This window comes from Trachypithecus francoisi, unplaced genomic scaffold (genome assembly GCF_009764315.1).
Source record: "Trachypithecus francoisi isolate TF-2019V2 unplaced genomic scaffold, Tfra_2.0 Lachesis_group9, whole genome shotgun sequence".
Taxonomy (NCBI): Eukaryota; Metazoa; Chordata; class Mammalia; order Primates; family Cercopithecidae; genus Trachypithecus; species Trachypithecus francoisi.
The window spans coordinates 34,089,365-34,114,266 of NW_022681474.1; the positions used below are offsets into that span (position 1 = coordinate 34,089,365).

A 24,902-nucleotide genomic window follows, 5' to 3' on the forward strand; every position below is an offset into this window, starting at 1 on the left:
CCACTCCCACTGAGTGCTCCGTGCAGATGGAAGCCATAGATGCAGGAGCCTGCTAGTGTGGGGACAGTATTTTCTTTGAAAGCTATGAAATCCTAGTGGGGACATCCAGACTATTTGCATAAAGATAAGAAAACTAAGATCTGGGCCTCTGATCTGAGACCTTGTGGAGACTAAAGCGACCCCAGCCCCCACCCTGAGCACTCTGGGCTCTGTTTTTCATGCACTCCAAAGTCCAAGATTAATTAGAGCTGACTTTTCTTTTTGGAACTAACTACAAAATCAACCGATCTCAAATTGAGATTACAAGCCAGCCGCCCTTCCAAAGCCCTGGCCTTCAATGGGGCACCCAACCCCGGTAATTCCCCGGATCACTTCCTGCCGGTCCTAATTACCAGAGGACCTGGAATTTCCGAAGTTCTGGTCCTCTCTGGTGTGGAAGCTGGCTGGAGCAGGGAAGCAGGAACTGAGCTGCCTTTTTCCCGGAAGGAAGACCTGAGAACTCTTTATAGGGAGAAAACCATTAGCCCTCCACACCTGGCTTTTCTGGCCTAGGGAAAAGACCCTGGTCCAGGCTTCAGGCTTGAGCCATCCGCCGACCACCATCCCTCCACTCCCTCCCTGCAAACTCCCCACACTATCAGGCAGGCCTTCCTCCTCCATTACAGAGAACAAAGAGCCTGTGCCATCAGATGCATTTGCTTAGGGCCTTCCAACCCAGACCTGGCTGCAGCGGAACCCAGGCCTAATCTTAGAGAACTTCATTTACTTCCCCGTGCTTCCCTGGCCTGACTTTGGCTGGGAGCTGACCTTAAAGCCCCCTTCCTTCCTCTAGACTGTGCTTTCTTGCCAAGTCCCTGCCCAGCTTGTTCAACAAACAGTAAATCGCCAATTAAGAGGCTACTCCCACAGGAGCAGAGCATGGCTGGTTTATGCTCCAAGGAGCTCACTTCCATTCCATCATCTCTGTAAAGGATGCATCCTCCCACCTGGAATCTGGGACCAGAACAGAGGACCTATCAATGCTGTGTGGTGCTCAGGTGCAGGGCCCAGCTGGGGAGTCTGAGTGGCAGCCTCAAAATCAGGGACGGGACAGGCCTTCAAGGTCATTCAAAGCAAATGCCTCTCTACCCACTTGTGCTCCCCTAGAGCCTTCTCAGGCACAGTGACTACAATCTACCCCTTCCTGCATTGGTTCTTGGCACTGAGGTTAAAAAGCCAGCCTTGCAGTGGGGTGGCTGGATGTTGGCCCAGGAGTCACAGCTTCTGCCATCACACCATGCACATGGCCGAGACCTTTTGTAAGGCTCAGAGCACCCACTTCTCCAGCCCAAGTAAGGCGGCTGAGAGCCCCCAGAGGAACCTCTGAGTCCCTTCTGGGGAGACAAGAGGAGGCAGAGGTAGAGGAGGTGAATCGAGGCCTGTGGGCTTTGCTGGACTGAGTGAGCCAGGCCCTCCAAAAACCAAGACAGTGATGAGTAAGTGGATGGAAACTGAGCACAGTTACTAAGACACTTTTTAAACAGAAAAACCTAGGAGGGGAATTAGAAAAGAAGGAGCCCCTAGACAGGCTCACACAAAGACGTGCCCCAAGGAACAGCCCTCTGAAGAGAGGTGAGCCACCGTCCTCCTCAGGCAATAACCACCCCCACTGCCTACCTCCGCCTCCTGCCTCCTGCACATGGGCCCCAGCCACAGCGACGCTGGAGTCCTTGATAATGACTCTCACCTCACCATCATCCAGGAACCAATGTTTTTGGCTTTAGGAGAAGCCCCGTTCCCCAGTTCAGAGGTCAGGCAGGGGCAAGTCCCTAGAGACAAGCCCTGGGGAGTGAGCCTAATGAGAGTGGAGTGAGCAGCAGAGCAAGGTCAGCTGGGGGAGGCCAGTGGGGGCGCCCCTGCTTCCTGCCAAGCAAGGGAGTGGGAGGGACGGAGGCCCTGCGATGGGGATCAAGGAAGCCTGGGTCATTTGCGGAATTAAGAGAATTGACCCAGAGAGGAGGGAAGGGGCGAAGGTCAGCCACCCTAACAAGGAGGGCTGCCTCCCGAGGAGGCTCCCGGGGCTCTGATTTCCCGTGAGTGCCTGATTGTGTCTTTACACACTCACATTAACAGGGGCTGAGGACAACCCCAATTAGCCTGGAGACTCTCACGCTCCGGGGTGTTGCTCTGCACAGTTTCTTCTGGGATTGGAGACAGAAGCCCAGAGACAAGCTTGAAGTAGACACCACCTCCTCCCTGCAGGAGCACCCCTGTGGGTAGGAGGAGGGGAGAGCAGAGACCCACTGAGACCCCTCCTAGAGCTGCATTTTTAACCAAAGCCAAGAGTCCCTTCCTACCCCACAGATCCTTTTTCTGGAGCTACCAACCAAGCCAAATGGCACCTCTCCAGCTTTGGCCTCTCTCCTTCCAAAGGGCCGTGCAGGGGAGCAGAGACAGGGCTGGGGTGGGTGGGAAGAGAGAGGAGCGCCAGTGGATGGGAGGTATCTGGTCTAACCTCACTTTGCAACCAAGAACCCTGGACCAGTGGGAGAAAGTGGCTTATCTGTGGTCACTTGCACTCCCAGCCCAGCTCCCCGAATTGGAGGTGGGAAGAAGAGGGCAGGGGCATTGGGGGAAAGCAAGAGAAAAGATAGAGAAAGTGGAAGAGAGGGATGACGGGGGCCTCAGAATAGTCAAGGACTCCTAAGCTGACCTCCACACCAGAGGACTGTGGAGTCCTCTGTACTGAGTCAAACCGGTTTGGTCATTCAGAATGTTAGCAGGGGGCCCTCCAAAAGAAAGAATGACAGGAGCCCTCAGCTGGTACTACTGAGAGGGCTTGGAGACCGCTGTGGCCAGAGTAGCCAGACTTCAGATGAGGTACTGTCGCGCCCTCTGCCGGCCACAGAGAGGCTGTGCACACAGGCAGTGAGTTTTTCTGGGCATCCTGCGCTGAGCTGCCCCCGCACACCGACCTCTGCACTCCGATGGGCCACAGACCTAAGGACCCCCCTTCCCCAAGCAAAGAGGGGCTCTGCTCTGCTTTAAGGCTGCTTGATGGAAGCAGACAGAACATCAGTCCATCTGATATTCGGGTTGGCCAAGAGAAGTGAGCACCTTGGCATACGGACAACAAACTATCCAAAGCCCTAGGCTGCACGACCTTGGCAATCATACCTGGCCTCTGTGAGCTGCAGTTAGCTTACCTGTGAAACGAGAATAACGTCCACTCCCACATTGGAAGGGATTGTTGGAGGTGGAATAGGGGAAGGTTGTAAAGCTTTTCAGTCCAGGGCAGACACATGGCAGCTGCAGTAAGTGGCTGTGCCCTTCTCTCTCAGTCCCACAAGAAGGAGGTTAATGTCTAGGGCAAGCCTTGGGCTCTGGATTTTCAGCTGTGGTAACTTCCTGAGTTTAGCTCTGCCATCCCACCTGTGGTTCAGGGGTCACTGGTGGGGTCATGCTGAGAGAGGGTTCTGGCATTGGGAACTAAAGATTCTAAGCCTTTTGTAGAATTTAGAGACTTGGTCCAAAGAGGATAAAAGTGAAGCCATCTCAGGCAGACGTAAATTTGTGTGTGCAGATTACAAACGCTAAGTGGTCCCTGCCGCATTGAGGATGCAGTGCTGGGTAATAGGGGAGAGCGAGGAGCTTCCTAGAAGAGATAAAAGGCCCCACTCCCATCAAACAGCCTCTTCAGGCTGAAAACAGGGCAGAGCCTCTCTCTACTCAGAGGCCCTCGGGTCTGTGGCCCCTAGGGATGAAGGAGTCAGTGTGCGAGGGCAGCGCAGCCTAGGGTGCTCAAGCACTGGCTGCTCTATCAACCAAGAAGCCAAACGATGCAGGGGTTTTCAGTTGAAGAAATGGCAGAAAGACACAACTGTGGAAACGGGTGGTGTTTTCAGGGACACAGAAACTAGTTGATGTACCCCATGGTATCAGGTGATGAGGCTAGGAAGGAAGCGGGGGTCAAAACGTCATGCTCAGGAACCTGGTCCTTTTCCTACTGTCAACAGCAGGCCAGGGATGTTTTAAGGCAGGGGTCTCGCTATCCAGCCTCTGTGTTAGGGAGCTTAACTGGACACTTGCATGGAAGACCCATCACGGAGGAAGAGGGTGGAAGTACTCTAGCCTTGGTAAGGAGAAGGAGGGACCAGGACCTCCTGTAAGATGGCAGGAAAGGGAGAGTGTAGACAGCTGAGAAGGAGGCCAGGGAACACCAGATCCCCTCTGCCTTTAAGCCTATGGGAACTGCAGCCTGGCCTGGCAGCCACAGCAGTCACACCCAATGGGGCAGCTGGGCCGGGAGCAGGATTGTCACACTCTCTGTTGCCCGTCCACAGCGCTGGCCTTCAGATGGAGGAAGTGGCAGCAGGCTGGCCACAGTCACCTGTTGCTGGACACCATCCCGGGCCCCAGCTGGGGCTTCGTGCTCAGGCACTACATAGGATTCAACTCCTGGAGCCAGGCACTGCCCTCCCCCCATCCCCTGATGTAGCCAATGATAGTCCTGACGTACCTGCTCTTGGCCTCCCATTTGTCCCTGGCTGTCATCTCCAACTCCACCACCTTGTGGTGTGTTCTTCATCCTGATCTCACCCTACTCTCACAGATTTGGCATTTTTCTGGGGAAGTAAAAATGTTGAACATAAAGGTAGGGTAGCGCCAAGATGGTAGAGCAACCCTATGCTCTCCCAGAGAAGCAACAATGGACAGGTGACCCTACCTGTGCCTCCAGACGGGTAGGGTCAGAAATGGGGTGGAGATAAATGGGCAGGGACACATGCCCTTGGGAAGAGTTAGTCCAGAGGACTTGGAAGGGAAAGGAACCCCAGATGAAAAGAGAAGAGAGCTCCTGTCTGGCTCAGCCAGAAGGTACCATCCTAGCAAAGCTGCTGAAGTGAAAACGAGGCAAGAAGTCCCAGGCAGGGACCGGAGGGAAGGTGTGCAGTAGGTAAGCGGCCAATGGGTGGCTCCTGCCCCTGGTCCCATCCCACAGCCCAAGTTCCAGGTACAGCTCAACCACGGAGTGGTAGGTAGATCTTGGGCCAGTCGCTTCCCTTGCTGAACTTGCATTCCACTAAGTGAGCCTCTCTCTCTGGGGTCCTTTCCTGCTCTGTGACCTGTAACTTGGGCCCTCCTGCAAGTTCACATAGCTGAGGGCAGGGGCCCACACAGCTGCCACCAGCAGGGTCCTCAGCTCAACATGAACGGGACAGCCATCCCAGCCTCCAGACAAGCCATTCTCACCAATGTCTTTGCAGGCTGACAGGCCCCAAATCTGGTCCTCTCCTCATGCTTTCTCATTTCTTCCTCCAGGGAGAACGGGGCATGCCAGGGATGCCCGGCAAGCATGGAGCCAAGGTACCTCCCCCTTCCCCACATCCCAGGCAGCCCCAAGGCCCCTCCCCCAGCGCCCTTCCCTCTCTCCCCAGCTCCGGGGACACTCTGGAGTCCCAGTTCTTTGGGCCTCCTTCTGCCTGCCCTGGCTCTCCCAGCTGCAGCACTGAGGTCTCCCATCAGTGCCCCCTGATGTGGGCGGCCTTCTCCTGGGCATCTCTGGGTCATAAAAAGCCATTTCAGGTACCCCTAGCTCCACTGCAGTCCTAAGACCCAAGTGGAGAGTAGGGACCCCCAAAAATCACCTCCACTTGAGATTTGCTAAGGGGCACTTTGGGCATCATATATCTCTCAAAGTAGGTGGCCTTGGGCTGATACGAAAACAGAGTTCACTCCAGCCACTCCCCAGTCTGTGAGGGCAGAGATGCACAGAGCTGACTGTGAGGGTCATGTCAATCAGACACTGGGGACGACTGTCCTGGTGAAATCAGCCCCTTTACTTTGTCATCTACTCTGCCCCCCTCTCCCGTGGCTTTCCAGCCTCCTGCCCTCTCCCCTCCCATCTCCTCCTCCTTTCATATTCCAATGAAGCTCCCCCTTCCACCCCAGGGACCCTCTCCCAGCCCCATCTAGTGCCCCACAGTCCCCACTGTGCCTCCCAGGAGAGGCCAGGAGCCATGCAGGTGGTTGGGAAGCCCAGGGAGCCCTGCAGACTAAGTTGCACAAAGCCCTTTCCTCAGGGTCCATTCTCATGGCGTCAGCTCAGCACCCCAATCTCCCAGGCGGAGTTGGTGGTTGCGGGGTTGGGAGGAGTGGGCAGTCCTCCTTCCCGTCGCACCATGGGGTGGCTGTCCACTGCACTGCGCCCCCCTCCCCCCCTCCCGCCCTCCCCCGCTGCTGCCCCCTCGCTGCAGAACCTTTTTTTGTCTCAGACCTTTTTTTGTCTCTCTCTGCCAGGGGACTCCCGGAATTGCCGTGGCTGGGATGAAGGTCAGTGGACTTTTGCAACCAACACATCAGGGACAGGGTGGGAGAGATGTGAGCGGGCAGAGCTGGGAAACTTAGGCTCCGTGGGGTGGCTGGCAGACCAACGAGGGGGCATACAGGATTTGGAAACATTTTTCTCAAAGTAACATTTGTGCCAGGTGCATAACCTTGAGCCACAGATGTGTAAGTAAGCCTTGCAAGTAAATAGCGAAGGTTTCCTGCCTCACCTCACTAGCCTGCCAAGGCACCAAGGCAGCAGGAAGGCAGCCCAGATCTTTCCTTTATTCTCTGTAATTCAGTAGCTATATGCTTCCAAAGCTTCAGAGAGAGCAGGAGTTCATCTCCAGAACCCCCACCCTAACTGCCCATTTGGTTGGCAGGCAGATGCGAGGATAGCCTGGAAAAACAAGTGTTCAAATTCAATCTTCACAGCAGGTGCACTTACAGGGGCACCATGTCCAAACCAAATGCCCATTCCTTCCTCTCCTTCCTCCTGGGCTGCCTCACTTACGCTCCCACCTGCCACGCCCCTCACCTGGGAAGAATAGAACCTTCTAAGGGTCAGTAGCCTGATAGGCCTCCTTTGGCCTGGGACATGATGCCTGAACAGAGAAGAGCTGGGGCTGGCCAGATGTTTCACTAATCCCACCCTGACTGCCCCCCACCCCACCTCCACCAACAGGTGCCTTGCTCATTTGTTTCTGCTTTTTCTGTGTCTCACATTTGTTTCTCTTTTTCCACACAGGGTGAGCCAGGGATCCCAGGAACCAAGGTACTGATACAGAGAGAATGTTCTGGGCTGCACAGAGCATTGGTCATGGGCGGAGGTGGGAGCGGCTGCTGTTGTTTTGCTCTTGGTCCCCCTGAGGCTGGCCTGGGGCTGGGGACCTGGCTGAGCAGAGAAGGACCCACTGGTCAGGAGCACACTGCAAATGCCTCCCCCTCCCTGGGTCCTGGCCTGCAGGCATGCCAGCTGCAGCAGACAGTGACTATTGTCCCCTGCACCTACAGGGTTCTCTTTCCCTCTTGTATGACAATAAGAGATGTGACAAGAAAAAAAGGTTGAGAAATACTAGGTTAGAAATATTACACAGGTTTCTTTGCTGCAGACCTTCTCAGAATCTTTAATTTGCTAAATGTGCATTGAGGAGCTCTCAAAAAGAAATATGTGGCATTTTCAAAACTTTTTTGACCAGAACACCCTTTTTTAAAGAGGAAGAGCTTAAGGGACAAGTATTCTGGAAATGCTGGTCAATGATCACTGCCCATCCTACCCCTCACTCCCTGCCCCATCTTCTTATCAGTGACTTTCTCTTCTTACCCCAAAGGGAGATCCAGGAGCAGAAGGGAAGCCGGGGCCCCCAGGTTTGCTGGGAAAGAGGGGGCAGAGGGTAGGATATCGTGTATTTGAGTGTGTGCCCCCTCGTCCTGGCCTCACCAGTCCCCTACTCCCTGGCCTTCCTCCGTGGCTGGTGTGTCGCCTGCAGCGTGCTATTGGTGCATGTGTCCCAAGATGAGGGGAGTGGCAGGATGGCCTGGCCAAGCTTCAGAAACTCACCTCAAGAGCATACCCATTCTCCTGAGCAGCCTTGATTATCCAGCAGAAAGCCCAGCAGAAGGAGGAACCTGCCTCCCTCCACCTCTGCTCCCCAAGGATCTCCATAGGTCAGGACCCACAGCCTTTCCTTTTCCACCTGGCCTGCTTCTGAAGGATGCCCAGACTAAGCACATCTGCAGGAGCAGCCCAGGCAAGACAGGACAGCGGGGACTCCCTCCCACTGCCAGGGCCTCTGCCTGGCCCTCCACAACCCCTCTTGGCCAACCTCAGGCCACTTTACCGTTCAGCTGCTACACCGGGTCAGGTGCCAAGGAGAAGACGCCCAAAGACTTGGTGTGGCACCTTTTGTGGCTCCAGCTGGAATGAATGTTCATTGAGACATCTGACCAAATTATAAGCCCAGAGCCCTCAGCTCACATTATTACACATGAGAACTGCCTCTCCCTAGGGCCATGGGTAGCAAACCTTCTTGTGCTGACCTGATACCCCAGCCCCGCTGGTGGGGTGCTTTTGGAAGCTCACCTGAATTGGACACTGCTATGCACTGAATATGTCCCTCCCAGACTCATATGTTGAAGCCCTCACCTCCAGTGTGGCTGTATTTAGATAGGGCCTTGGCCTTGGGGAGGTCAGTAAGGTTAAATAAGATCATAAGGTTGAGGCCCTAATCCAATAGGATTGGTGACCCTAGAAGAAAGGGAAGAGAGAGAGAGAGCTTTGAGAGACCTTTCTCCCTCACTGCCTTGTGAGAACACGGCAAGAAGGCCATCCTCTTCAAAGCAGGAAGAGGGCTCTCACCAGAACCTGGCCATACTGGCACCTTGATCTCAGACTTCCAGCTTCCAGAACTATAAGAAAATACATTTCTGCTGTCAAAGCCACCCTGACTTCGTTATAGCCGCTGAGCTCACCAAGACAGCTGCTCTGTGAAGCCTTTGTGTCCCGGAAGGCAGAGCGACTGGGAGACAGGGGCTCAACCTGCCTCTGCCACTGACTCAGTAAGGGGTTGGCCACCAGTCATGTAACCTCCTGGGGCTTCCCCCGCCAAATCTGTGAAATGAGAATGGGGTTCAGTATCTCTAAGGGGCTCTATGATTCATGTCATGGGGGAAACATGAGTTCTTCTGTACTGGAAGAAGCTGAGTAGGTAAGTGTATTATTTTGCTAGGGCTGTGGTAACAAAGTACTACAGGCTGGGTGGCTTGAGCAGAAGAAATTCATTGTCCCACAGTTCTGGAAGCTGGAAGTCCAAAAGCAAGGTGTTAGCAGGGCAGGTTCCATCTGAGGGCCAAGAGGGAGAATCTGCTCCAGGCCTGTCTCCCGGCTTCTGGTGCTTGCTGGAAATCTTTGGCATTCCTTGGCTTATAGACGCATCACCCCAATCTCTGCCTCCATCTCCACGTGGCATTTCCCTATGTGCATGTCTGTGCCCAAATTTCTCCCTTTTATAAGGACATCAGCACATTGGATAGGGGCTCACCCTACTCCAGTGGGACCTCATCCTAACTCATTACATTTGCAATGACCCTATGTCCACATAAGATGAGCTGGTTATAGCTAGAGGCAGAGAGGGGGGTGCCAGAAAAGACTGGGGGCCCTTAGCTGCTAAGCATGAAGAATCTGAAGAAGAGCAGAGTGGTGAAAAGGAATTGCTTGCCCAACCACTGGCGTTCTGAACTGCTCACCTCTCCCAGGAGACCCCCAGGATAAATTAGATGCTTCTGGCCTGTTCTGATCTGTGGCCCGTGTGACTTCTCCCCAGCATGAATGACAAGGGCCCGGGTCACATGGGAATAAGGAAAGCAGTCATGCAGGTGTCACCAATGCGAAGTGGCCCATGGAAGTAGCCAGCCGGGATGCGGGCCAGGAGGAAGTGGAGCCCTTCCGAAATTCAGCCGGGGGCAGAAGCAGGGAGGCCGGAACAAGGGAAGGCAAGGCCCTAAGCTGTGGGGCTGGTGGCTTCCCAAACCTGCTGCAGAGACAGTTCCTAACCCCCACACTGTCTGCATCTCCCTGCAGGGTGAGAAGGGGGCTGAAGGCTCCCCTGGGCTTCCTGGCCTCCTGGGGCAGAAGGTAGGTGTTACTCTGAATGAGGGTTCAGGTCCTTCGTCACCCACATCCCATACCCGGCCCTGCACATCCACACGGGCCCCAGCATTGGATGTGTCTGTCTCCCACACTGCAGGAAAGGCAGCTGGAACACAGACAGATTCTGTTTGTTCGGGCAGAGGTGCCATAGGCAGGCCCTGATTGGCAAAAATAAAATGTCTAAATGTAAAGAATTCGGTAGCAATGACCTGGTCAGATTTCTTTGTACCAGCTCTGCAAATGCATCCCACAGTTCATGAGCTCTGTAAGATATTTAATTTAAAAATTAAAACAAACCAAAAAAAAAAAGATGAGGCCAAAATAAGTTAGGGGAGGTGTGCATAATCAGATGGGCTCCTGGAAAGTCACAGTGCTCCTCAGCCTGTTAGAGGCTGGAGCACCCTACAGTGACGGGGTCTGCAAAGCCTTATTTAATGCTGCATTGCTTAACATAGTTTGGCCACCAATAACAATGTTATTCCACGTTTTGAATATTCTCAACCCACTGAGCAGTGTTCCGTGGAATACGCTTTGAGAAACACTGCTCCAGACCCAGTTTCGAAGGGTCCCTTGTGTCAGCTCTAAACCTGTTGCCCTTCAGTACACGCTTCCAATCTCTCTTCAAATCCCACGGCTGGATCAGACCAGTCTGGGGTTCTGAAGTCCCCTGGTCGGTCCCCAGACATCCTGGGACCCACACTCCATAGTGTCCCTCCAGTGCTCAGCCTAGACCTTCCTCCACACCAGGGACGCTAACTCCACCTTCCACCCTCAGGGAGAGAAAGGCGATGCTGGCAACTCCATTGGAGGAGGCAGAGGGGAACCTGGCCCTCCAGGGCTCCCTGGACCCCCAGGGCCAAAGGTGAGTGTTCCCTGGAATCAGTGTCGGGGAGGCGTTTACCTGGGGACTTTGTCTTCAGCCTGTTCTCGGGGACTCTACATCCCGGACATCCTGCCTTCTCTAGCCTTCCCCTGCTCCAGATGTGTGGTTTTCCCCATGGATTCCAAAAAGGTCATTTGGACCCAGCTCCTGCTTCCAAGCAGATAACAGTTGGACCTTTCAGAGGAAATGTCTTCCCTGGGGCAGATGGATAGTCCCAGTGACTCAGATGACTCTGATGTAACTGAGTCAGGGCTCAATGGCTGCAGGACCTCGATGGCTATGCTGTAACTGAGCGAGAGACCGATGGCTTCAGGGCCTTAGGACAGCCAAGAGACCCCCCCCCCACCTTGGCTCTGAGTAGGTTGCAGGTCAACTATCAGCTGGGCCCCACCTGGTACCAGCACATCTGGTAGGTGGCAGCAGTGGAGGCAGCTGCAAATGGAAACTGCCTTCACTTTCCTTTTGCTGCTTGAAAAGTGCAATGGTAAGAATTGGGTTTCCCAAAGCAGATGCCTCCTGTGTTGCTTGGTTTACTTTAGCAGCACTGAGAAATGAAGGGGGTCTCTTTCTTAGCTCAGAAGGAAAGCATGAGTTACTCTACATGACCTGGGGCAATACACTCATTCATTCCGCCCACATCCACCTGCCATGGGCTGGGCTCTGCGTAGGCCTAGGAGGGCCTGGCAGGGCAGAGTGGACACCAGTAAAGGGTAGAGAATGCAGGGGAGGAAAGCAGGGGTGGGCTTCCAGAGGAAGCAAGACCCGGGCTGGGCCCAAGGGTGGGTAGGAGTCAGGGAGGTGGAACAGTGGGAGGTGCCAAAGCCATTGGGGAAAGAGAGGCCCAAAGGCAGCACCCAGGGCATGAGCGGCAAGACCATCTTTTCCCCCATAAGCAGCTGTCCAGGAGCCCAGCATGCCCTCATCCCAACTCTCTCCTCTTCCCCAGGGAGAAGCGGGTGTTGATGGCCAGGTCGGCCCCCCAGGGCACCAAGGAGACAAGGTACAGAGACCCTCACATCCCAGAGCTACAAGATGAGGGTCAGCTTGGGAGGTCAAGAATTGTCCCAGCCGGCCCTCAGGGTATCCCTCAGGGCACAAGGCTGACTGGCCATGACCCCTGGCTTCCCTATTTCCTGGTCGGCTTGGGCTTCAGAGAGCCATTCACTGAGACAGCAGTCATGCAAAAGCCAGTCTAGGGATGGGACGCTTGACCAGGGAGTGACACAGAGCTTCCCAAGCCACTGGTAAATGAGGGGCTCTCGCTTCTCTCCAGCTACTCCCTATGAAAGGCTGCTGCGTCCCTCATGAGTTCACAGTGGCTAAAGTGCTGTGGCAGTGGAGGAGAAAGACAGCGGGTTACCCAGAGGCAGCAGTGGCTCCACGTCCCATGAGCAGGGTCATCAGGAGTCACACCAAAGGGTTCTTGTTTTCTTTATTTTTACTTTCTATCTTGGTTTTTTCAATTGTCTTTCATTATCCCAGAAAAATTGAAACTGTGCTTGGTTTTTCACAAGTTACACCGCTTTATCATCTATTCCCCATGGCTCTGTCCTGTTTGCAACAGGAACAAATCCTTCCACCTGCCCACTCTGGGAGGTGGGTGCTCATACACCCATGTCCTCCTGAGACCCTCCTGGCCCTCCACGTTTCACTTGGCATTCTGGGTCTTTCACAAGTAGAGTAGGCAGCAAAAGAACCGTTTGGGCTCTCGATGGCAACTGACACCCAGATAATTGGCAAAAAGTTGCTGAGCCCTGGATACCTGAGCAGAATAGAATTAAAGAGAAGCAAATGTCCCTGTTCCCATGGAGGCAACTGACTCAGGGGACTGGGGAAAACGTGCGAGAGAGACAAAGGGGAGTCACTAACAATGAACACAGAGCAGAAAGAATGCCACCAAGTCTGAAGTCGGAGGAACTCAGACCCAGAACTCAGAACCGAGTCCCAGAGGGACTCAGAGGGAGAGAGGAGTGTGGGTGGGTGTTCCCTGGATGCTTCCTGAAGGGGCGGAACCTCCACTTCTATGAACTAGAAACTAAGAGGAGCCTCCTGGCCCTTATTACATGGCCCATCTAGGGACATCAGGCTCTCTGTACCAACTTCATCCCCACTTCACTCCAATTTTGTCATGCAACAGGGGGAGCCTGGAGCAGCTGGAGAACAGGGACCAGCTGGCCCCAAGGTACGTGCCTCTCTCCCCTGGAGTCACAGTGTGAAGCAGCTGGTAAATCAAAAAGCATCTGAGACAGGTCTCAATTAATATTTAGAAGTTTATTTTGCCAAGGTTAAGGTCACATGCCCAAGAGACAGGTCTGTGCCTTTTGCCAAAGATGATTTTGAGGGCTTCAATATTTAAAGGGGAAAAGCAGGCTGGAGGGGAAAGAGGAAGGGTATGGTAATCCACACATTGCAAGGAAAAAGGAGCAAGTAGCAGAATAGTTGATTATGTATTAGTCTCATGCTCAGTAAATCGGCACTTTACGTAAGCTAAGGTGAACATGGAGCAGCTACCTGTGGGGATATTGAACCTTTTATCTGTAGCTCTCTGCTTAGGAATAAAAGGAAAGGCAGCTTCTTGCATGACTCAGCTTTCAGCTTAACTTTTTTTTTATTTTGGTCGAGTGAACTGGGGTCCCGAGTTTCTATCTTCCTTTCACAGGCTTGACCTTGGGGTCTTGTCAGGGAAGGAGGGGAAGAGCATTCTGGCCCTCAGCTGGGAGGTCTGACTGGCAGGACAGGTGGACCCAGCCTTCCCAGTTTGGCCTAGCCCAGACTTCTCACATGGAGTCCTCCATTTGTTCTGCAGTCCCCGAGCATCCTCTGAGAGTGTTCGGAATCCCCAGGGCCCCGCTGGCTGTTCCGGGTCCATGTGTGTGCAGCCAGGTGCAACCAGTGTGGGCGGATAGAGAGCAGGCCACAGTTGCTCTCCAGGCCCTCCTGGACCAGGCCCTGGGTTGAGATCTCATTTGCCTTCTAGGGCTCCAAGGGAGAACCAGGGAAAGGAGAGATGGTGGATTACAATGGAAACATCAATGAGGCTCTCCAGGTGAGCAGGGTCCAGCCCAGAGGCCAGGATCCTCATGGACCTCAGGGCTCTGCACCATGCCCTGATCAGGGGGCCCTTCCACACAGCTGAGTAGGGGCCCTGCCCTCAGGCCCTCAGGTAGCCCTTCCAGGAGAGCTGCTTCCTCATTTTCTCTCCTTCGACCTCCCGCTGTGTAGCTTCCTGGCAAATGGCCCCATTACTGGCATCCAGGTGGCCAGGTTGTCTGTCTGGGCCCAGCTGGCCACTTATCCTGCCTCTGGGCCCCTGAGTGCCACAGTGGAATTATCCTGGCACCCCCACAAGGTATGGCCCATCCAGGGTACTGGGGCCCCATTTCTTTAACGCATGCATAACCCCCTTTCACACAGCAGAAAATCTTCCTGGAACGCATCTTCTTTCATGTCAGTTTAATCCTGTTTCAAGTTCATGAGCTCCCGCTCCCCACCCTTTAAAGCAGGGTTTCTCAGCCTTGGCACTGTTGACATTTGGGGCTGGAGAATCTTTGTGGTGGAGGGAGAGGCGGTCCTGTGCATTGTAGGATGTGCAGCAGCGTCCCCAGTCTCTACCTGCTAGATGCCAGTAGCACCCCAGCCTCAGCTGTGATAACCAAACTATGTCTCCAGACATGACCAATTATCCCTTGGGGGAAGAAATTGCCCCTGCTCAAGAACCACTTCTTCAAAGGAGTCTGTGTCCATGTGTGACTCCATTTACAAGGTGTAAAATCCTCTTTTAAAGCCAAAAGTCATCTCTCTGATCTGTTTTTTGAGTGGTTCCATATTTTGCTATACTGTGTCTATTTAAAGGGAGGTGCATGGTAACTTTGAAATCTGGGTCCTGGGAGAAGAGGAAAGAACAAGGGAGGGTCCTCAGATGGTGACTAGAAAGAATAAGAGGTGGTGCTTCCTTCCCTTTCAGTAAAGTGAAGTAGAGGTTGCAGTCCATTTAGGGTGTGCCTGAGTCCACTGTAGGGCAGCCTTAGAGTATAATCATGCTTAGGAGATGCTGCATATTCTCTGTCCAGTGATTACAAACCTCATTGAGAGCTGGAGGTGGGGGTGGTGTGAGTCTGGGGACCATGGAGCCCACCTGCGAGGGTCCCCCTCCACCCATGCTCCTTTGAGGGGCCCAGCTCCCCTGTTTCCATGACTGTGCAGTGAGAACCTTCCAGTTGGCTCTTGGTTTGCTCTTCAACTGATTGCCTGGTGTTGGTTTTTTAGGAGATCCGGACACTGGCCTTGATGGTAAGTCTTACTCCTCCTGGCTTTCCTTGGGCACTGGGCTGGGGGCTGGGGACGGCAGCCTGGAAGCAAGGACTTGATTTCTCCCCTCCAGAAAGCAGGCCCTGGGCTGCAGATTAGGGTTGACCCGACAGGGCTGGGGCAGACGATGATCTGAACTGGAGGTGATGCGTCAGAACTGGTAGGTGGGCCTCGAGAGTTGCCCATGCCCTGGGTCATGGCTGTCCTCTATGTAAAGGCTCTTCTCCAATACAGCTGTGCTCTCTGGTGACAATACAAATGCTGGATTCTATTTATAGCTATGTCAAGGAAATAGCAGTACAGAGGAGGATGTTTCTAATGTTTCTTTTTTTTTCCCAATTTTTAGCTAATTAAATCCATTACCCTGAAAAACTAGTAGCAACCTCCCACATATCCCCTTTCCTAGAAATCAGTTTCATTATCTGCACTTGGAAAACCAGGGAATTTCAAGCCTGGGTTTTGTACAGGTGCCTACTGGTGACAGGCTGTTGGTAAATATTTGTAGTTAAAACGACTACCACCAAGTTTAACTTCTAAGGTAGAGAACGTGAGGAGAGACCATGTGGTTCTCTGATTACTGAAATTTCAATTCACCTAATATTTTTTCATGGCTATGAGCCACAGAACACGCTTAGGGATGGCACAAACTCAAAATCAAACACCACTTCTGTGACGTCCCAATCCCAGAAATTGCTATCAATGACGTGGTTCTGGAATCAATGAATTTCATTTGGAGACATTAACATATATTATTCGGCAGGGCACAGTGGCTTATGCCTATAATCCCAGCACTTTGGGATGCTGAGGTGGGTAGATCACTTGAGGTCAGGAGTTCAAGACCAGCCTGGCAAAGATGGTGAAACCCTGTCTTTACTAAAAATACAAAAATTAGCCAGGCATGGTGGCAGGTGCCTATAATCCCAGCTACTCAGTAGGCTGAGGCACAAGAATCCCATGAACCCAGGAGGTGGAGGTTGCAATGAGTCGAGATGGCACCACTGCACTCCAGCCTGGGTGACAGAGTGAGACTCTGTCATCATCATCATCATAATAATAATAATAATGTGAAATAGCTATTGGAAATAAAACTTTTCCAGAAACATTTTTTTTCTTTTAAAATCAACCTTGAAGTGTAACTTAACACATAATAAAAGGTACTCATTTTAGGTGTAGAGTTTGATGAGTTTTGATAAGTACATATACCCAGGTATCCACCACCCAATCACTCTAGAAAATTTCTTCATGTACCTTGGGAGTCACTCCCAGCCCCAGGCCGCCACTGCTCTGCTGTCACTTCTGTCACTGTACATTAGATGTGTCTTTTGCCTCTTCTAGAGTTTCATGTAAATGGAATCACACAGCATCTGTGTCTGGCTGCTTTTGCTCAGCAGAATGTGTTTGAGATGCACCCTCACCATCAGCACTTGGTTCTTTTTCTCTGCTGAGTAGTATTTCATTGTATGGACGTACCATACATTCCCCTGTTGATGGGCATTTGGGTTGTTTCCTGGAGACGTTTTTAAGTCATTACTGGGGAAGGTCAGACTTAGCTTCTTGGAACCCAAAGGGTCGCCAGAGGTGCCCTAGAGAGGAGGAGAGGGTATTGAACGTGGCTCTCCAAACCCCACCTCCACTTCAACCCAGTCACACTTGGTGCTTATATGTTTTGCATTTTGGGTTCCCCATGTTATTTTCTTTGCAAAAAAATGTGCTTCTATCACTGGAGAAAGGTTTGAAAACAACTTATCTCTACAAGCCAGCCTCCACATACAGCCCTCGGGAGACAGGCTACCCCCTCAGTGGGACCGTTCTTCCATGTGTCCTTCCTTTCTTTCTTAGGGGCCTCCTGGTCTTCCTGGGCAAATTGGCCCACCTGGAGCTCCAGGGATTCCAGGCCAGAAGGTAAATCTTGTCTTGACAAAGGGGATGAAGACCTTGCAAGAGCAGCGACCCCAGGGCTTCCCCTCCTCCTGGGACCCTCTCATCTTCCCAGCACCACCGCCATACCCTCCTGCTGCTCCAGGGCACCAAGGGCCCCACCCGCCCACCTCCCAGCCGCCGTCGCTCTTCTGTCCTCCCCTTGCCGTCTGCTTGGGCTCCTGTAATTCACAGAGCTTTCTGATGCAGTGGGGTCTGGGTCTAGACACACCCCTGCCCTTGCCCCACCCAGACCCACAGCAGGAATGAGGACCCCATCAGGGACCTCGGCATTCGAGCCCCTCCCCAGTCCTCCCACCTCACTCCCTGCCCTTGCTTTCCTTTTACACTCCACCCACCTGTGTTTTTCTCAGAAGGTCTGCCCCTCTGTCTCCCACTCATGACATCCTCTCCCCTGCAAGTCTCTTTCCCTCTTCCCTTTCTTTCAAAGCCCTTCTCATCTTTCAAGCCCAATTCAAAGACCACCTCCTCTTTGACGCCTCCCCTGATCTGTCAGGCAGAATTCCCTGCCCTTTCCTCTGGGTAGGACCTACATCTTTTTGCCACCTCCCTTAACTCCCTACCTGACCCAAAGAAGGGGCTTGGTTTGTGTGAAGATGAAAGGAGCACCCTGTGGAGCAGCCAGGGCGGGGGTTCTGCATTCAGGGGAGACAGGAAGGCAAGAACCCTTCTGCTAAGGGCACCTAGGGCTCTCAGAGGCAGCAGTGGGAGGATGTGGCTAAAACAGGGACATGGAGCCAGAGTGTCCAGACTGGGATCCTGGCTCCCCAGTTCACTGACTGTGGGCCTCAGGCACACAACTCTGTGCTTTGGAGTCTTGTCTATAGAAGAGAGGCTGCAAATGCATACCTCCCAGCAACACAATGAGAATTAAATGAGCAAACTTTATGAGAAAGTGCGGAGAGGGATGCCAGGTGCACTAAGCAATGTGTAACTGATGACTGCTATGGTCTCTGCCCTGAGAGTCACCTTTAGTTGTTCTGGCTACAGGGGGAGATTGGACTGCCAGGCCCTCCAGGACACGATGGGGAGAAGGTATGAACAGACATCCTCCAATCAAACCTCTGAAGACAGTCTTGGCCCTGGGGGCAGGAGGCGGGGCAGGATGGCGCTAGAACTGGCCCTAGTGTGAGCCCAGTGGGCAAGGGAAGATGCGGAGGGGCAGGGAGAGGGACCCACCCTGCAAGCCCCAGGAGGAACCAGGCAGACCCAAACTGGGCTCTCTCTGCCTGCCCCAGTCAAGCACCAACGAGTCAAGGCCTTTGGACTTTTCTGTTCTCTCTCCCTCTCTTCTCTTTTCTCCATTAATGTGTCTAAGAAGCGTTGTTGGTATTTTCTAAAGGGACCTCGTGGTAAACCAGGAGACATGGGCCCTCCTGGTCCCCAAGGCCCCCCAGGAAAGGATGGACCTCCAGGAATGAAAGGAGAAAACGGGCACCCAGGGAGCCCAGCAGAAAAGGGAGAGAAAGGGGAGACAGGACAAGCAGGCTCGGCGGTGAGTGGCAGGGCTGGTTGCCCTTCCGTGCATACACCACACCCAAGCATGATGCGAGCTTCTTTGCACTTTGCATGGTGCCAGCTGCTGCCTGGGCTAGAAACCTGGGGCCAGGACTTAGGGGTGGGGGATTCACTCAGCTTCCCCTCAAGTCACTCACTTTATGAAGGCCAGTTTCCCGACTCAGGAGACCTGAGTCCTGCTCTGTCAGCTATATCCTTGGGAAAGCCACTGAGCCTTGCAGAGCCTCCATCTCCTCATCTCTAAAATGGCAATAATAATGTCTTCCTGGATACCTCACTGGATTTCTGGGAAGGAGATGAAGTCATGGTTTAGAGTTGCCTCTTTGGGAAGTGTACAGAAGCCCTATACCCAGGAGAGGCTGCATGTACAGAAATGGAGCCTTCGCCCAGTCCACTAGACGGCCAACTTGACTTGGGAGCCTTCTCTGGGTCTCAGGGGTTTCCATCTGTGAAATGGGTGCCATCCTAGGCACCTACCCTTGAAGCAAGGGAGCCACATCCTGTGCATGCCACAGTTGGTCACACTCAGCAAGACCACCTTGAGCTCCACTAACAGAAATCGTTGTCATTTTGTAGGGTCTAGACAGCCCAAATGGGGAGAGAAGGAGAACCTGGTGGCTAGAGCAGACCTGGAGTGGCAGGATTGCCTAATCCAGCCGGGCTTCTGAGGTTTACAGTGAGGCCAGAGGGCTGGGTGTCGAGGTTGTCTGCAGGCAGCCACAGACGAGGGTCCTCCCTGGGGCCACCTGCCTAGCGGGCACCTGGCACTGTGATGAGGCTGCCCTAACCCCAAGCCTGCCTACCCAGCCTGGGAGCAGGCGGAGGGGGTCCTCTTAACAAGCAGCTACTGCATTTGAGTGTAAACAGGAGTTGCAACTTCCTCGGCTCACAGTATGATGGCCTCTAGAAGCACCAACCTAGTTCGAAGGTGCTAGAATCTTGGTCTCAGAATTCTCCTCTAGGAAGTGGAAAGAGCCTCAGAGGTTAACCAGTCCCAAGTCTGATCCAGTGCAGGACTCCTCACTCAGCTGGCACAGGCAGGCAGCTCACTGCCTCCAGACCTGTCCACTGTGCCATGGGGCAGCCCCAGGATGGAGGGAGCACTCCTGGATATGGTGTGGAAGGTCCCTTGTCAGCCTCCCCCAGGAGACCCCTCAGAGCCTCTGGAGCCATATTTATTATCTATTGCTGCGTAACTGATCACTGCAAAGGTAGCGGCCTAAGACAATACACATGTATTGGCACATAGTTTCTGTGGGTCAGGAGTTCAGGCACATCCTAGTTGGGTCCCCTGCCCATGGTCTCATGCGGCTGCAATTAATGTGTCAGCCAACTGCATTCTCATCTGGAGCTAGGGATCCCCTTCCAAGCTCACTGGTATTGGCAGAATCCAGTTCCTTGCTGGAACAGAACTCAGCTCCTAGAGGCCACCTACAGTTCCTGCCACCTGCGCCCTCGCCCTCCCCACCCCCTGCACAGTAGACAGTTCACATTATAGCCACTGGCATCTTCAAGGCCAAGGCCAGCAGTAGGGTCTCCCTAGTGTCTAGTGCTAGCAAGACAGAGCTGTGTGCATGTGTGTTTGTGTGTTCATGTAACATATTTGTAACATAATCTTAACATATGTTATATGTCACCATCTGTATGACATGTACGTTATAATCTGCAACATAATCAGAGAAGTGAAGTTCCATCACCTTTGCCATGTGCCTTACTCCATGGCTAAGAAAAAAATCACGGGTCACCCTAAGGCCTGTCCGCTGCAGAGTCCATAGAGAGTATCAGCCTCTCCTCCCCTGTACTAGAGCCTCAGATTCTTCAAGACAGTGATGACAGTCCCTGCCTAGTCTTCTGTCCTGCAGGCTGACACCTCCACATCCTCCACAGTGTTCCTTGCCGACCCCTAGACCAGTCGCGTCCCAGTCTAGTTTGTCACGGATGTGAGGGTGGGTCTGTCCCAGGCTTTCCCAAGGGCCGGCATTCACGCAGTGGTGTTCTGTGCCCACAGGGAGAGAAAGGAGAAGCCGGGGAGAAGGGCGATCCAGGAGCAGAGGTACATGAGAGATAATCTGATAGAGACCCACAAACGACAGTCTCTGCAGAATGCACAGTGTTTCTATGCTTTAGAATGAAGCTTGCAACTGCCTGACGTTTACGTTTACTGAGCACCACCGTGGGTCAGGCATTGAGCCTCTGGACTGCTCCAGTCTTCTCAAACCACATCTCTCAGCAACCTTCACAGAGCACCTCCCGTGCTTCCATCCTGGTGCTAGAGTCTGGAGATACGAAAGTAAACAGAACTTGCCAGGCACAGTGGCTCATGCCTGTAATCCCAGCAATTTGGGAGGCCGAGACGGGCGAATCACTTAAGGTCAGGAGTTGGAGACCAGCCTGGCCAACATGGTGAAAACCTGTCTCTACTAAAAATACAAAATTAGCCAGGAGTGGTGGCAGGCGCTTGTAATCCCAGCTATTTGGGAGGCTGAGGAAGGAGAATCACTTGAACCCAGGAGGCAGAGGTTGCAGCGAGCCAGGATTGCACCACTGCACTCCAGCCTGGGCAACAGAGTGAGACTCTGCCTCAAAACAAAACAAAAATAAACAAAAAAAAAGAAAGAAAGAAAATAAACAGAACCGTCCCTTCGCAGTTCACAGTACCCCATAATGGGCACTAGCATGGGAGCAACTTAGGGATTCAGGCAAGCATCCCGAAAGACGTGCTATTTGGGCAGAGTCTTCATGGCTTTGCAGGATTTTGCCACAAAGTTTCAGATGTAGGCTTTCCAGATAGAGGCATTATTTTTTTGAGAAGTGAGGTGGTGAAAGGAGGAGAAGACAGAACAACTGAGTGAGAAGCAGTCAGGATGGAGGCAAGGTTTTCAAAAGACAGCAGAAAATCAGGCATATTTGTAGACTCAGGGGCAAGAACCAGGAAAGCAACAGAGATCAAGGATGTGTGAGAGACAGGATGTTTGGTGGCAGGGTCTGGGCAACCCAAACAGCACCTCAGACCCATGGGAGAGACCACCAAGCCTTCTCAGTCCCCATCAGGGTGGGTTCACCTTGCCAAGCCCCGTCTGAATGTAGTGAAACAGACCTGATTGTACAATGTGTATGGTACTTGTTTCGAAATGGAGAGCCTCCTAAAGAAACGATCCTAATTCAAAAATTTTTTCCTAATTCAGGAAAAAATTATACGCCCATTGTCCCTCCCGGAAGTATTTAAAATAAACATTGGAAACAGCCTAAATTTCTATCAAGAAGGAAAGGATTAAATAACTTATGGTAATAATACTAATAGTAATAATAGTCACCACGTCTGAGTGCTTCCCTCATGCCAAGCACTGCACTAAGCCCTGAGTATGTAACAACTCATTTTCACTACACCCAATGAATAGCACAGCACTATTACCAGGAAGCTGGTGGGGAACATATAAAAAATGGAAAAATCAGTGTCACATTAAATGAAAAAGAGTAGAAAACCAAATTTTATATATATATGAAATCATAAGCATATACATATATGTATATACAATTATATGCATATTATATATAAATATCAATATAAATATACATATATTCAAGCACATCTGATATATCAAGAAAGTGTTTAAATTTTTGAAACCTTTTTATTATTTTTAAAATTACCACACAGGCAAAATTTACTTCAGGAATATGTCCAGTTCTGTGAATGTTAATACATGTAGAGATTTGTATAATCAATACCATGATTAGGATACATAAACCACTTATTTATAATAAGAATTGAAATGGTAAACTTTTATTAAAAATGAGAAACTTTTTTTAAGAAGGCAGAGTTTCGGCCGGGCGCGGTGGCTCAAGCCTGTAATCCCAGCACTTTGGGAGGCCAAGACGAGTGGATCACGAGGTCAGGAGATGGAGACCATCCTGGCTAACACAGTGAAACCCCGTCTCTACTAAAAAATACAAAAAACTAGCCGGGCGAGGTGGCGGGCGCCTATAGTCCCAGCTACTTGGGAGGCTGAGGCAGGAGAATGGCGTAAACCCAGGAGGCGGAGCTTGCAGTGAGCTGAGATCCGGCCACTGCACTCCAGCCTGGGTGACAGAGCGAGACTCCGTCTCAAAAAAAAAAAAAAAAAAGAAGGCAGAGTTTCCAAAGATTGTGTTCCCTGCAAGGAGACTGTGATGGAGCGACAAAGTCCACAGGTCCAGGAAATAATAGGGACCTCCTTTCTGCCCAGTGTAGGGGTGCCCTCTGTCGTGGCCTGGCACAGGAGTCACTCCCCTGGCCATGCTCCAGGGAATTCTACCCATGGGAAGACAAGGCACCTGAGGAGAGCCCCGAAGCTGAGGCGGGGTGAGCAGTTCAGAAAGACCCAGCAATGGCTGCCTGTGGACAAAAGGATATCTGTGTTCATCAGAGACAGAAGCTGCAATGGGCACCAGCCTCCATAGAGGAGTTAGCCCTGAGCTCCTCCATCTTCACTGTCCAGTGAGAATCTCCTCTACCACAATCTGCATCTACTCTCAAGGGAAACAGAGACCAGCAGTCCCCATCCTGTCTGTAACAAACCTTGGGGACTTGAGGAGCAATCTTCAGGAACAGCTCAGTCTCCCACATTCCAGATAACCAATCTCTGCTCCTCTAAGCCAAGGGTCTCAAACTCAAATGTCTACAAGGGCCAGGCATGCAAAAAATGACTGCAAGAGCTCTGGGTCAAAGACAATAGGGAGCGGTGGGGACTGGAGTAAACTGAAAATGTCATGCCCCACCTAGAGGGGAAAAGTCTTATTCCACTCCAGGCAATTGTTGCCATGCATGAACAAGAACCTAGTGCTGCTAGATCTTCTGGTGTTTTTCTTTCTTTTTCTCTTCCAAGAAAAATCAAGAAGAACAGATCTTTAGGGACATTACCTGCAAATTTTTTTTCAACATTGAGCAGGCCACTGGGTTGCTGTGAGTTTTTTACCTGTTCTGAGCCTTTTTCGGGGGATACTGTGCTAGGCAGTCACTAGCTGACCTCCAGTGGGCAACCATGCCCTCCTTTGGCCTTGTAGCCTCCAGCTGGGCCCTAGGCCCTGTCAGGAGGGAGGGCCACTTCAAGTGTAACAGGGCTCCCCTTGGCTTTTAGGTTCCTGGGCCACCGGGGCCAGAGGGGCCTCCCGGACCTCCGGTAAGTTTAGAGGGCTTGTCAGTGGCCAGTTCACTAATGTCCCTTCTCCATGGCAGTACTGGGCTCAACCTGGTCCTTAGTCACTATCATCTCTTCCTCCCAGGGAGGGATTTCCTAGTCTACAAACTCCCTTCCTCCCTCCTTTTCCCTCCCATGTTAAACAGCACCATCCTGGGGGCACCACATTGCTTGGTTTCCTGGAAATAGCTGACTGGTAGGGCAGCCCCAGGGACCCTTGTCTATAAGCTCTGCCCAACATTGACCTCACCCTTTGCCACCAAATGTCTGCTTCTCTCAATCCTCATCTGAAAGTGACCCATCGGTCTGGCACAGTGGCTCACGCCCGTGATACCAATCTGGCACTCTGGGAGGCTGAGGCAGGTGGATTACTTGAGTCCAGAAATTTGAGACCAGCCTGGGCACTATAGTGAAATGCTGTCTCTACTAAAGATACAAAAAATTAGCTGGGCGTGGTGGCATGCATCTGTAATCCCAGCTACTCAGGGGGCTAAGGTGGGAGAATCACCTGGGCCCCGGAGGTCGAGGCTGCAGTGAGCCAAGTTCGCACCAGTGCACTCCAACCTGGGCAACCAGAGTGAGACCCTGTCTAAAAAAAAAGAAAGAGAGGAAGGAGGGAAGGAGAGAGGGAGGGAGGGAAGGAAGGAAGGAGGAAGGAAGGAAGGAAGGAAGGAGGAAGGAAGGAAGGAAGGAAGGAAGGAAGGAAGGAAAGAGAGAGACCCAGCCCCACTGGATTGACTTTCCTTGGCTACAGAAATATAACCACTGGACCCCTGTGCATTGCCCCTAGAGGGTCCCCAAGATGCCGGTCCATGCCTCTGTGTGGTTCGTGGTCCCCAAGGCACTGGTGTCCTCTGTTGTGGATGGTAGAAGTAGCAGTAGGAATAATGATAGTAGCCAATGTTTATTGAAACTTACTGGATGCCAGACACTGTTCCAAGCACTTTGCATGTATTAATTTAATGTTTGCTGTGTTACTTCTGCATCTTTCTTTCATGAGACTCTGGGTCAACCATGAGGACCACAGAGAGATTTTCTGTGAGCACTGGCTGGAAAAGACTGGCTCAGACTATTCCCTAGGAAGCCCCAAGCATGACTTCCACTTAGCATTTCCTTCTACCTCTCATGG

At 52.3% G+C, this 24,902-nt stretch overlaps 1 protein-coding gene across 1 annotated transcript in view; it reads left to right on the forward strand.

The window, feature by feature from the left end:
- COL13A1 (collagen type XIII alpha 1 chain) overlaps nt 1–24,902 on the forward strand; it is a 161,561-nt gene that overhangs the window by 112,335 nt on the left and 24,324 nt on the right. Inside the window, exons 19-32 of the mRNA XM_033208972.1 lie at nt 5,299–5,343; nt 6,277–6,309; nt 7,052–7,078; nt 9,884–9,937; nt 10,728–10,814; nt 11,782–11,835; nt 12,973–13,017; nt 13,813–13,881; nt 15,102–15,125; nt 16,983–17,045; nt 18,072–18,116; nt 18,424–18,576; nt 20,608–20,652; nt 23,714–23,755. Coding sequence (XP_033064863.1) covers nt 5,299–5,343; nt 6,277–6,309; nt 7,052–7,078; nt 9,884–9,937; nt 10,728–10,814; nt 11,782–11,835; nt 12,973–13,017; nt 13,813–13,881; nt 15,102–15,125; nt 16,983–17,045; nt 18,072–18,116; nt 18,424–18,576; nt 20,608–20,652; nt 23,714–23,755 — 786 coding nt within the window. The remainder of the gene's footprint in view (nt 1–5,298; nt 5,344–6,276; nt 6,310–7,051; nt 7,079–9,883; nt 9,938–10,727; nt 10,815–11,781; nt 11,836–12,972; nt 13,018–13,812; nt 13,882–15,101; nt 15,126–16,982; nt 17,046–18,071; nt 18,117–18,423; nt 18,577–20,607; nt 20,653–23,713; nt 23,756–24,902) is intronic.